We start from the raw sequence: 13,834 nt of genomic DNA on the forward strand, positions 1-13,834 counted from the left end.
AGAGGTGTGATGGTTTAATGTCATCTTGCTATATTTCTTACACTAAACTATTCATTTTTCTATGTTGTTATATTTGCTGTTTTGCTGTTCTTTTATTATGAAATTGTTCTTGACCCTGTTGATTTTGAGATGTCTTCCTGTATTCTTGTTTTTAGCTACTTGGAGTAAGATGCTTTCAGTGGAAGTGCAGTGTATAAATAAAAATACTAATGAATGATTGACCTGTATTTCAGTCTTTCTTCCCAGGACAGATGTTAAGCTAACCAGTCTAGGGCCTTAAGGTCCAGTGAAGCCAAACTCATCTTAAGTGAACTTGGAAGTTTCTGCAATACAGTACTGGGCAGGGAATGAGAGTTTGGATTTGATATCCCACCTTTCACTCCCCTTCAGGAGTCTCAAAGCGGCTCACATTCTCCTTTCCCTTCCTCCCCCACAACAAACACTCTGTGAGGTGAGTGGGGCTGAGAGACTTCAAAGAAGCGTGACTGGCCCAAGGTCACCCAGCAGTTGCATGTGGAGGAGTGGAGATGCGAACCCGGTTCCCCAGAATACGAGACTACCACTCTTAACCACTACACCACACTGACTGACATGAATAGTCTCTGGCAGACATTATAAGATGGTCAACATCTAGCATGGGAAAAGTGGAGGGTCAGCTGGGATGACGAGTTGCTCCTTGCTCTCTGGGTATTTCATTACAAATGAACAGAAGTCCAACAGAGAAAATGTGTAGAAAATAGTTAATAAAGGATCCAACAACGGGGCGGAAAGAGGTTCATGGGAATTTATGGAATACCTTTCCCCCCCCCCTTTTGTTGTTTGAGGATTGTTTGTTAATTTGAATATTTTAAAAATAAATAAATTTATTTAAAAAGCCCACAACAAAAACAAATGAACAGAATTCAGGACTGCAGAGAAAACAAACTTAAGGCTGGTTTTCAACGCCATGTAACTCCCTCCACAAACATCATTTTTTCAAGGGGATTTCTGCCATCATCATCATATTAATCTGTCAGTTTGTGAATACCAGTGAGACCTGCACAGAGCAAGCTGAGTAACTTCACTTTCAAGTATGATGCATCTAGCTTGGTATTTGCTCAAAGGTCCCTGCTTGTACAATGTCGAGAATATAAATATCATCTGCTCCTAACTACTATAGTTACATCCACCTACTTTCCTCCTGCAAATTGCACTATCTGGGGCCATTAATTCCCATAACACCATTGGATGATCACATGAGCTGTATGATTGCAGCCGTCACATCTAAGTGCCTGTAAATCTCAATGATATTATTATCCTCCCTGTAATTATGAAATTAAGCATGGAAGCTTTGTTTCCACATATCAAGGGATTTACAAATATGAGTTGCATTATTATCAATGAAGATAGGAGGGTGCTGTGAATATCTCCGGTACAATTCCAAGGTGTAACAAGAGATAGTCAGAGATTGTTCAGGCTGATAACAGATGCTTTACACTGCACAATCTGACTCACAAATCAGTGTAGTGTGGACTTAAGTTAATCTGCCCAACACAGCAAAGGACCTACTGAGAGATAATGTGGGGACAGGAGAATTTAGGTAGAAGAGGAATTATTTCCTGCAAGATAGTTGGATTTGTACTATTGCCATCAGTGCTTCTACTTCAGGTGATGTGCAAGATTCCTAACACTAAGTGCAGCATCTGCAGTCCCCTTCCTTTTCTTCACAAGTATTACCAACCGGGGGACCTCATCGTTGCTGCTATTATGTCTCAGATCTCCATACTATTCAACTCAATAGACTTTGATAAATGTCCTTCTACTGACCTCTTTGACGATATTGTGTAAGATTTGTTTTGTAAAAACCTCTGGTACCGTATCTGATATTAATTTTCCCTAGGAGTGCCAGGCCCATAGATCAGTGGTAGATCCAGTGAATGAGAGAAGGACAGCTTTCTCTGTCTTTGGCAAATAGTTGCACATATTAATCATCGTCTGTTATCTTTTTAGTTGCAGAAGCCATGATATCAGCAGCTTCAGGAGCATTTCAAGCCCAGAATCTGCCACAATGTGCAGAGTTTGGGAGAGACAGGTCTTGAGCTAAGCCACATTATTATTTCTACCTCGTAACTCAGATTGGTGGGGTACAAATCACTCAAGTAAGCCTTAAACGTCATTGCACTGCAATACCTAAAAAACTGTCATGCCCCATATGAACTAAGCGAGACCATGTGATCATCATCTGAGGAATTTCTTTGTGTGCCCCCTTTACAAGAGATTCAGGGCCTTTTTCTGCAGTGGCCCCTCTTTGTAGAATACTCGGCTAAGGGAGGCTCACCTCGTGTGTTTGTTACATTTCTTTAGGAACCTTATGTATTTCTGTGTTTTTATGTTTTAAAGTTCCCTATAATCCTTGGATGAACACCTGTATAGAAATTTAATTTAAAAATAACTAGAATTAAAGACCATAGTTTAGAGCTGGAACCTGTGCATGTTAATATTCCTCCTGATTTACCTGAATTCAGATTGATTAATAAGATAGTATTGGTGCAGCTGAGGTGTAGAAATTGTCCTATCCAAAAGGAAACGCACTCTGTTACAGCATGTAACTCTCATTTCAGGGTTATGACACAGCTCTACCAACATATCCTGGCATTAGTATTTGCTGTAAAAGAGATCAATGCAAACCTCCAAATCTTACCCAACGTCACCCTGGGCTTCCACATCTATAACAGCCATTTTAGTGCAAGGTGGGCCTACCGTTCCTCCTTGGAACTCCTCTCTACCTACAGCAGATTCATCCCCAACTACAAGTGTGACTCCCAGAATGAACTAGCAGCAGTCATTGGAGGTCCGAACTCTGAGGTTTGTCTTCATATGGCAAGTATATTGAGCAACTACAAGATTCCACAGGTAACATTCTCTCAGAGCACCTCTCCTGATTGAAAACTACCCAGACAATTAGATCTTCTTTTCAGCCAAAATGATGGTGCTTTGCAAGCACCGATGATCAGTTGCCACGTCACAACTGTTACTGTGTTGATCCTTTGTCATTTGCTTTTTCATTTGCTTTTTCTCCTTGTTGCTTAATATAGAATGTTATTAACTGACTTGGAAATAAATGGTGAGGAGCTGGATAGATATCTTAATACAAATAATTGAAATAAGCTGCCTGAGGGACTACAGTAAGATGTTCTGCAGATGTTATTGAAATCCAACATTCACCAGCCCCAGGAAGCAAGGGCAATGTGCTCATAGATTTTGGGAGTTCTCATCCTACAATGGAATATGGTGGAAGTCCTGTTTGACCAGTGTAATGTAAGACATGGCACTACCATGAAAAGTAACTGAGCATTATTGCTTGAGCAGATTGCCACAACCCTCGACCAGCACATACTTTGTGCTACTACAATTTCACTGGTGAAAACATTTTTCTGTGTTTAGTGGATTGCTCATTCTTTAATGTTCTCTTAAGCTTCAGGAAGCTTGAGGAAAACCTGGACAAGCTCCCATGTCAGCAGCACTCCCTTAAAACAAAAGCTGAAATCTAGAATGTATTTTAACTGCAGTCAATACAAGCTAACATAGAAAACCACTGAACACTTAAGCAAAATTTCTCATGTCCTCATTTCCTGTCTTTGATTTAGCTCATCTATGGCCCTGCTCCAATGAGAAATATTAAAAGTGAAGTTGCTTTCCTTAACCAAATGTTTCCAAGTATAGACCATCAATATGAAGGGATTCTCAAGTTACTGCTACACTTCAGATGGTTGTGGACTGGTGTGGTGATTGTGAATGATGAGAATGGAGAGAGGTTTCTACAGAGCGTGATTCCAAAATTTATTCTTAGAGGAATCTGCTTTGATTTCATAGGAAGATTTCCATCAGTTTCATATACTAATGGTATTATGGACTTGGTTGCAGATGGGTTCAAGACATTTAATGTTGCAATGAGAAGTACTGTTAACGTGTTGATCATTCATGGGGAAATTGATTCCATGACACTTTTGAGAATGCTTCCTGTTATTTCAGAATATGAAGATATACCAATAAAGGCTAAAGCGAAAGTTTGGGTTATGACAGTACAGATGGATTTCACATCACTTCCCTATCAGAGAGATCAGGTCATAGACTTCCTCCATGGTACTCTATCCTTCACAATTCACTCAAAGGAGGTTTTGGGATTCCAGGAATTTGTTCAGATGAGAAATCCCATCTTGGAAAAAGAAGATGGCTTTATGAGGATATACTGGGAAAAGGCATTTCAGTGTCATTTCCCCGACTCTGAGGGACATACGCAGGATGGTGATATATGCACTGGGGAGGAGAAACTGGAGACTCTTCCTGGCTCTATTTTTCCAACAAGCATGACTGGCCACAGCTATAGCATCTACAATGCAGTCTATGCTGTGGCACATGCTGTGCATGCCATGCATTCATCTAAGTTGAAGCGCAGGGTGGATGAAGGGCAGCTGAAGCTTTGGAATCAACAGATGTGGAAGGTAATATCATGAGCACAATAATGCAGGAATGTTCACCATAGCCCTGGAAATAACAATAAAAAGAAAGTATCCAGAGTGTTTGAAAGGTTTCTGTTTCTACCAAGGGTGGTTAGCATCTAAAGACCAAATTACATGTGACATTGAAAACATAGCTCACTCTTGTGTGAATCTGTTCCAGGGACCTCACTCAGGACTGTGACTGACTCATACTGAATGGGGTTAGGCCTTTCATTTTACTAATAGGAGATTACGCCAGGAGTTTCCATTTAAGGCCCAATGGCAGCTTCTTCAGAAGGATTTCTCTTTCTCTCTCTCTCTCTCTCTCATTGTTCTTCATGAAAAGAGATCATATTAAAAGAGCATATTAAAAAAACAACCTTACTGAAATCAAATGCCTATATGTATGCTGAGAAAGAGAGATTAGAGGAGGTAGTTTTACCACATTCACTTACCATAATAAGATATTGCTGGACCACGACATTGGCCATCTAGTCCAGCATCCTCTTTCGTCAAAAGAAGATGATGGTGATGAAGTGCTCAGTGACTTCTATTACATCCATTATTGGTCTTTATGAATCTTTTGAAGGGCCCATTGCTCATTTCCCTCAAGAAGGAAGGTTCATCATCAACCTGTTATCCCATCATTCCCCCTGCCAAATGTAGCTCAGCTGCGTGGTGAGAAATAACTTCCTTAATAATAGTGCTTTGGGAAAAGTTTATTTCAACCAACATGGAAAAGTAGAGGCTGCATTTGATATCATAAACTGGGTGACATTCCAAAACCGGTCCATTCTTAGAGTGAGAGTTGGAGGAATAGACCCACGAGATCCGCTGAGCAAAGAGTTCACCATTCATGAGGATGCCATTGTATGGTCCAGCAGGTTTAACCAGCTTTGACTCCAGGCACATTTTTGCAGGCCATTTTGCAAAAGAAGTGTCATGGAAATACTTCTGTCTCTAGTCCTAAGGCAGGGATGGGGAACCTTCAGCCCTCCAGATGTTTCTGAACTGCAACACCCATATTCCCAGCAAACATAGCCAATACCTGTAGGTCCCGCACCCTACAACTACAATGTCTACATAGAAGTCTATGTGGTTGCACGTGCTCTGCATGTCATGCACCCATCTAGACTCAAAGGCAGAATGACAGTGGATGAAGGAATAACATTACAGAATGAGCAGTTGTGGAGGGTAATGTCCCGAGAATGCTAAAAGCAGAGTAGAAAAGGTGATGCATCAGTTGAAAGGTTTCCCAAGGCAGCCAACTTGATACCTGTGGGAAGTGTTAAATCATGACATTTTGGCAATAGGCCACTCCCAACAGTCTAGTGTTCAGAGGCACCCTGGCCCTTTTCTGGAGCAAGTATAAAGGCATTGTGGCTAATAGCCATAGAAATCCAATGTCTTCCTTTGTCGAATCTCCACTGCTCACCAGAAGCAAAGGTGTGATGGCCTGGGAATCCGATTCAGAGGCTGAACCGGAGGAATCCCAGCCTGCACAGGGTCCCCGCCTCCAGGGCCGGCTGAACTGGGGCAGGGCCTTGATTCTGAAGTGCCTGCACCTGTGCCGGAACCTCAGGAGCAGGTACCAGTTGAATCTACTCTGGCTCCGGAGGTGGTTGAGGACACAGTGCCTACAGGTGCGCCTCTCCCAGCCCTGTCAGGGGAAGGTGAGTCTCCCCCTGGGCCCAGTAACCCTCCAGCCTCTCCTGAGCTGCAGAGGCTCAGAGCAGAGAGGAGGAGGGAACTGGTTTCTCCCAGGAGGAGTGCTCGTCTTAAGGCCAGGAGAGGTGGGTCTCCTGGGGGCCGGGACCGCCCCTGGCCTCAGAGAAGATAAAGGCCAGTCAGCCCAGTCCTAGGTTGCAGGAGCAACGTCGTTGAAGAGCTGTTTCGGCCAGCACCCAGTCCTGTTCCTCCAGAGTTCCTGTCCTTGCCCGGCTCCTCGCTTTGGACCCCGCCTCGCCCGTGGAGGACAGACTACCGACCCTCGCCCCAGGTCCTGGGCCTCGCCCCACGGTAACCTCCCCCTGGGACCAGCACAAAAGGAATAAATAGAGAATCTAGATTCTCTGGAAAGTCCCAAAGGTGATCATGATAAACATGGCACAGGATTTTTTTCTGCTTCTACCATCCACCACGTCAAGGTTATAAATGTAGTAGTTGCTATACCATTCTGACCTGTTCCACTCCTGCCCATTTACTTCCTTCATTAGTACCACTGTTACATTTTATTAGTGTAGTTTATTACTCTATCTGTTTATTGTTCTCCGTATCTCTCAACGTTCCTGCAATAAGCTCAAGGTGGCCTATCGGGCTCTTCCTCTCTCCGTATCCATTCTTCCTTGGTATAAAGCTTTAAACAGTTCAGTAATCAATTGCGAATGATCACCAGCCTTTTGTATATTTTTATGAATTTGCTTTATTTTAATTTCTCTCTGATTCTATCTATTCTTTCTGCCCCAAACAGCTCAACCACTTTGTTAAAAACATCTCATTTAATAATAGTGGTGGGGGAAAAGTTTCCTTCAACCAAAATGGAGAGTTAGAGTCTGGATTTGATATTATAAACTGGGTCACATTTCCCAACCAGTCCTTTCGGAGGGTGAAAGTTGGAAAGATCGACCCCATGGCTCCCAAAGAAGAAGCGTTCAGCATTTGTGAAGAAGCCATTGTGTGGCCCAGCAGGTTTAACCAGGTGAGATAAATTCATATTTTGTAGCCTATCCATCACTTCTACAACGATTCACAATACAGATACTGACCTAGCTCTGTGCATTGTATATCCATGTGCTTAGTATAGGAGTGAGGGCATGGCTGTAGAGATCTTCCATGTTTTGCCAATTAAGTGACACTCATTAAATCCACTCTTGCACTACAACCACCAAATTTACCACCTGAAAATTTTTGTTGTTGTTGTTTAGTCGTTTAGTCGTGTCCGACTCTTCGTGACCCCATGGACCAGAGCACGCCAGGCACTCCTGTCTCCCACTGCCTCCCACAATTTGGTCAAACTCATGCTGGTAGCTTTGCAAATACTACCCAACCATCTCGTCCTCTGTCGTCCCCTTCTCCTTGTGCCCTCCATCTTTCCCAACATCAAGGTCTTTTCCAGTGAGTCTTCTCTTCTCATGAGGTGGCCAAAGTATTGAAGCCTCAGCTTCACAATCTATCCTTCCAGTGAGTACTCAGGGCTGATTTCCTTAAGAATGGATAGGTTTGATCTTCTTGCAGTCCATGGGACTTTCAAGAGTCTCCTCCAGCACCATAATTCAAAAGCATCAATTCTTCGGCAATCAGCCTTCTTTATGGTCCAGCTTTCACTTCCATACCTCACTACTGGGAAAACCATAGCTTGGATTGATATAAAAAAAAGTAAAACTTGATAAATTTACGGAGGGCCATATTCATGTAGGGAAAGGCAGCCTAAGGATTCCTTTTATCACAACGGGGCTTGCTGGTTTCCTTTCCCTACCCAAATCTGTGACATATTGCTCTGCTTTCCTTTGGACCACATCAGTGAGGTCGAACAGGATGTCTTTTTGTCTGGGTAACCCAGGACCTCCATATACACTGCCCAGGTTTGGTGCTGCTAATGCAACTGTCCAAGGAGATCTTTCACCAAGTATACATTGTGGACACACAATATTGCAAAAAAAGAAACCATGATCCTCTTTCATTTGTGGACAGGTCCAGCCTCTTTCTCTTTGTAATGCCAATTGTCCTTTGGGTTATCAAAAAACAAAGAAGGAAGGGAAACCATTTTGCTGCTATGATTGCGTCTTATGTCCAGAAGGAAAGATTTCCAACCAGACAGGTAAGAGACATCATGTATAGAGCCTTTAAAATGTACTGACATTAAGATATTCAGACACACAATTCCCTTGTGGTGTTCAGTTGTTCAGAAAATTCAGGAAAATTGTTCAGAATTTTGTGAATGTTGTGGTTCCTTATATGGGGATACAGCCTGATATATTCAATGATCAGTCCAAGCCATTGAAGGTTGGTAATTACTCAGATGAAGGAGGTATCAAAAACTGAAAAAAACAGCTAACAATTTGTTGGGTCTCTGGACCGTAATAAAGATTGATGATGATGAAGAAAAAACAGAAAAACCTCAGAAATACGAAAGAACCTCAGGGGAAAGCTAGGTGCAACAGCCTCTCTCTCTTAAAAACAAGACCGAATAATCATTTTTCACAATTCGGAGATGCGATAAAACTGAAATACAACCTTGCTCCAGTCGACATATTAGAATGGGAAGTTCAAATCATGTTGGGATGTTTAAAAATGTGAACAAGTAAAATCTGCTAGAATCCTGACAGTAAGTGATAATATTGAGCTTCAGATGTCATATTAGGTCCTAACATTTGGGGGTGGGTGGGAATTGAATACGGCATTTTGCTAATAATATAATTACATGAGAAGTGTGGCAAATTGTTTTTAAGATTTGAAGCTGGTAACCCTTATTTAAGGTTTGTTATCATTTTGATCATTTTAGTATTATGCATGTAGTGGTGCTCCCACGGCTTCTCTTTTTCAGACATGGATGAATGCTTTCAATGCCCACCGGATCATTACCCAAATGTGGAAAAGGATTCATGCGTGCCAAAGGACATCCATTTCTTGTCTTATGGAGAACCACTGGGGATCTCTTTGGCCTGTTTTGCTGTTTGCTTGTCCTTCCTTACAGCTTTGGTGCTTTGGATTTTCATTAAGCACCGGGACACTCCCATCGTCAAAGCCAACAACCGCAACCTCTCCTACACTCTCCTCATCTCCCTCTTGCTTGCTTTCCTTTGTGCTCTTCTATTCATCGGTCGACCTGAGAAAGTGACGTGTCTCCTTCGACAAACAGCTTTTGGCATCATCTTTTCAGTGGCAGTTTCTTGTGTGTTGACAAAGACAATCATTGTGGTCCTTGCTTTCATGGTCACCAAACCAGGGTCCAGCATGAGGAAATGGGTGGGGAAACAACAGGCCACTTCCATTATTCTTTCCTGTTCCTTGATTCAAGCTGATCTTTGTACTGTGTGGCTGGCAACCTCTCCGCCATTTCCAGCTTTAGACATGCACTCAATGAGTAAAGAAATTGTTCTGGAATGTAATGAAGGGTCAGTCACCATGTTCCACTGTGTCTTGGGGTTTATGGGCTTGCTGGCCATTGTCAGCTTCTCTGTAGCCTTCCTAGCCAGGAAGTTACCTGACAGCTTTAATGAAGCCAAGTTTATCACCTTCAGCATGCTGGTATTTTGCAGTGTATGGCTGTCCTTTGTTCCAACTTATTTAAGCACAAAAGGAAAATATATGGTGGCTGTGGAGATCTTCTCCATCTTGGCCTCCAGTGCTGGTTTACTAGGCTGTATCTTTTTCCCAAAATGTTATATTATTGTGATGAAGCCAGAGCTGAACAACAAGGAGCAGTTAAGAAGAAGAAATCAGTGAAGCACCTACAATTCTATGGCCCTGCTCCATCTAAATTTGTATCTACGCAAAGGGATTTAAGCCAGCCACAACTGATTAGTTCAACTGGATTTCAGTTTAGATTACAGTTTCTCCCTTTATTCCCTCATTAGGCAGTACATATATATTGCAACATATGGATTGAATATAGGAACCATCCTATGTTAATATCAACTCCCTATCCCAAGTCTGCCAACCAAACAAGATATGGGAGCCAAAGCTTTCTTCCTTAGGTTTGCCAAATGTAGTGGCATAATTATCTGCCACCTTGAGTGGATATGAAGATACCCCCTCTTTGGAGCTATCCTATGTTAATTCATTATTCCCCCCCCCCCAACATCCGGCAGCCCAACAACATATAGCCAACCTAATGTAATATAAGCTCTGCCCTTCCATTTTGAATGCCACAGCATTGCCATTTATTTCCTGAATAATTTCCAGTACAAACAATAAATCCAAGTTATACAGAGCCCAGGATTTGTGGGAAATTTATTTTGTCTGCCTATATGCAAATGGGCGATATCATTTGGCTAGTTGTTCTGTGGAGATTCCCAACTCCAGAAACCTCCTGCCCCAACTCTGTGTGTTGTATCTAACTGCTTCATCCCATGAGTGCAAGCTTTTCGGCTTGTACAATGGATTTTCTCCCTTCTCCTCACACTGGGTGGGCCTCATACCCTCCCAATATCTGCTCCAGAGTTTCGGGAGAGGGAGAACCTAGGACAGATTTAGAGTTCAAATTGGGGGAGCGGGAGATCGAACCTTTTACAAAAGTAAATGAGAAAAAAGTTCCGGAGCAGCCATCCACCTGCCTGTCACACATGGGGGCAGAGGCAAAAGAGTGAGCAGCAACACATGTAAGTTTTGCATTTGTACAGTACACTAGTACCTGCACACACTCACAGGTCAAGTAAGGAGCATTACCAGAGTTCAAGGACACATTCCAGTGAGGGAAAAGTACTCTGGGTGTGGAGCTGGCTAGTAAGGGGTTTAAACTGGGAAGAATTCCAAATATCAGCATCATATTCAGCTCTCAGATCTGGAATTCCCAAGCCCTGTTCTCATTGCATGAAGGATAGAAAGTTCTGCACTCAGCAACCTGTTTAGCTCTGCTGGTGAGTGCATTTCATTTAGCAAAGCATTCCATCTTGTGTTATTCCCCCGAACGGCCTGGTTGGTGGAGCAGAGCTTATGTATAATGCTCCGGCTTGTATGATACTGAATCTTCATCATTTATTTCAGCCACCATATAGTCAGCAGGGTGTTGTGGTTAGATTAGTGGTTATTTTTGCTTTTTCCAAGAGGTGTGATGCTAATAATAATAATAATAATAATAATAATAATAATAATAATAATAAAGAGATGTTGTTGCTGACACCAGCTTCAAATAGACTTATACCCTAGTCAAATTCACTCACATCCTGGGATGCATCTACACTCATGATTTTTAACATTAAGGAAGGGTTAAGGAATGTTTTTGATACTGTATATGGCCAAATGACGTCCTACTTTTAATGTTCATGGTGCATTATTAAAAGGTGACTCCAGTGGGTGCTGCAGAGAAACCAGTAGAACAACCAAGGTTAAAAACGCTTTAATTAACAAGTGTGCCCTGTGATGTTTTAGAACGACATAACTAATATTGTTCTAATAGCGCTAAACAGGTCAATGTTGATCCAGCCCAGGTTTAGCAGCTACTGGGTAGAAAAAAAGAAACTCAGGCCTGCAAAACAGTTGAGAGCACAAGTCTCAGACTTCAACACTTGCACACTGACATCAGCAGAAGTCACATAAATCTTTTCCAAAGTACAGAACTTAAACTAACCGACAAATATTCAGCATTTCTCCACACAAGCTATTACAGTAACAAGTAAGGATTATTTTTCTGGAAGTTACATAAGTAGTCTGCTGCTTCTGTCAATGAAATAAAGAGGTTTCAATCCAGATAGTTGTAGTAGTTTAACTGATTTCCGTCAACATTAAGAGCTACTATGTGAGTCTGAATCTAGCCTAATATGAGTTTCTCATGTATGTTTTCTTTTGACTATATATTGTGAGGTCAATTAATCTTAAATGTCGTACATCAATAAGACTAATCTATGTTTCATTTGTTTTAGTAGGTCTACTCTAAACATGACTCATTCCAGATCCAAACTGCAGTTCATATTGCATTTTAGATAGAGTAAATAAATAAAAATGCAAGAGTAACATAGGATTCAGTCCCATAAATTTCAGCATGATTAGGCCCATGCGTATTATTTCTTTAATATTATTTTTCTTTATTAGAGGTCGGCGGTTCGAATCCCCGCGGCGGGGTGAGCTCCCATCATAGAATCATAGAATCATAGAGTTGGAAGAGACCACGAGGGCCATCGAGTCCTACCCCCTGCCAAGCAGTCAACACCATCAGAGCACTCTGATCCGTCGTTCGATCCCAGCTCCTGCCCACCTAGCAGTTCGAAAGCACCCTTAAGTGCAAGTAGATAAATAGGTACCGCTTTATAGCGGGAAGGTAAACGACGTTTCCGTGTGCTGTGCTGGTGTAGGCTCACCAGAGCAGCTTCGTCACGCTGGCCACATGACCTGGAAGTGTCTTCGGACAGCGCTGCCCCCCGGCCTCTTAAGCGAAATGGGCGCACAACCCCAGAGTCGGTCACGACTGGCCCGTATGGGCAGGGGTACCTTTACCTTTACTATTTTTCTTTATTAAGTTCTATACTGCCCTTCATCCAAAGATCACAGGGTGCTTTACAAAATAAAGTCACAAAAATACATACCATAATAACAATGGGAACAATTACTCCCCCATACAGTTTGAAAGGCCATAGGAAAGAGATGCATCTCACTGACTTAATTCCTTAATTCTCGTTGCTAATTTAAATTGGGCCAGGGCCAAATGATTTAGAATATTTCAATGTTTCTTCTTCTTAGCTGTTCCTTGTTGTTCAACTCTGGTCTGAACACAATGATGTAGAGCTTTGGAGAAAAGACACAAAGCAGTAAGCCAGCACTGGAGGCCAAGATGGAGAAAATCTCCACGGCAACCATATATTTACCCTTGGTGCTCAGGTAGGTTGGGACAAAGGTCAGCCAAACACTGCAAAAGACCAACATGCTAAAGGTGATAAATTTGGCTTCATTGAAACTATCAGGCAACTTACGGGCTAGGAAAGCCACAGTGAAGCTGACAGTGGCCAGGAAGCCCATGTAGCTCAAAACACAGTAGAACATGGTGACTGAGCCCTCATTACATTCTTGAACAATTTCTTTCATAACTGAGTGCATGTTGAAATCTGGGAATGGGGGAGAGGTTGAGAGCCACACAGTACAAATAGTGGCTTGAATCAGGGAGCAGGAAAGAACAATGGAAGCAGCCAGTCTGTTCCCCAACCATTTCCTCATTTTGGATCCGGGCATGGTGGCCATGAAAGCTAGGACTACAATGGTGGTTTTGGCCAGAACACAAGATATCGCTCCTGAGAAGATAATGCCGAAAGCAGTTTGTCGAAGAAGACACGTCAGCTTTTGGGGTTGGCCAATGAACAGCAAAGCACAAAGGAAGGAGAGCAGGAGGAAAATGAGAAGAGTGTAGGTGAGATTCCGGTTGTTGGCCTTGACAATGGGAGTGTCCTTAAGCTTAACAAAGATGCCAAGCACTGAAGCTGTAATAAATGAAAAAGAAAGAGCCAATACTGCCAAAGAGATTCCCAAAGGTTCACCAAAAGTGAGGAAGATTATGAATTTTGGAATGCATGCATTACGGGCATTGTTTGGATACTGATCTTCTGGACATTGCAAACAGTCATCCATGTCTGAAAAAGAAAACATGAGGAAACCCTATTTGTAGTGGAATATGGAAACCCTATTTGCAGTAGAATAATCAAGTCAAAAGG

The 13,834-nt window shown here is 42.3% G+C and overlaps 1 protein-coding gene across 1 annotated transcript; it reads left to right on the forward strand.

Annotated features, from left to right (window-relative positions):
• Window positions 1-1,650: 1,650 nt before the first annotated feature.
• On the forward strand, window positions 1,651-9,923 carry LOC308570741 (vomeronasal type-2 receptor 26-like; the record flags this gene model as incomplete). The annotated part of the gene is made up of 6 exons (XM_081165657.1): window positions 1,651-1,823; window positions 2,601-2,892; window positions 3,627-4,238; window positions 7,072-7,176; window positions 8,169-8,295; window positions 9,022-9,923. 6 exons carry the CDS (start codon window positions 1,651-1,653, stop codon window positions 9,921-9,923), a joined length of 2,211 nt encoding a protein of 736 aa, XP_081021783.1.
• Window positions 9,924-13,834: the final 3,911 nt, after the last annotated feature.

The sequence above is a fragment of the Podarcis bocagei genome (genome assembly GCF_964188305.1).
Source record: "Podarcis bocagei genome assembly, chromosome: 13".
In the NCBI taxonomy this organism is placed as follows: Eukaryota; Metazoa; Chordata; class Lepidosauria; order Squamata; family Lacertidae; genus Podarcis; species Podarcis bocagei.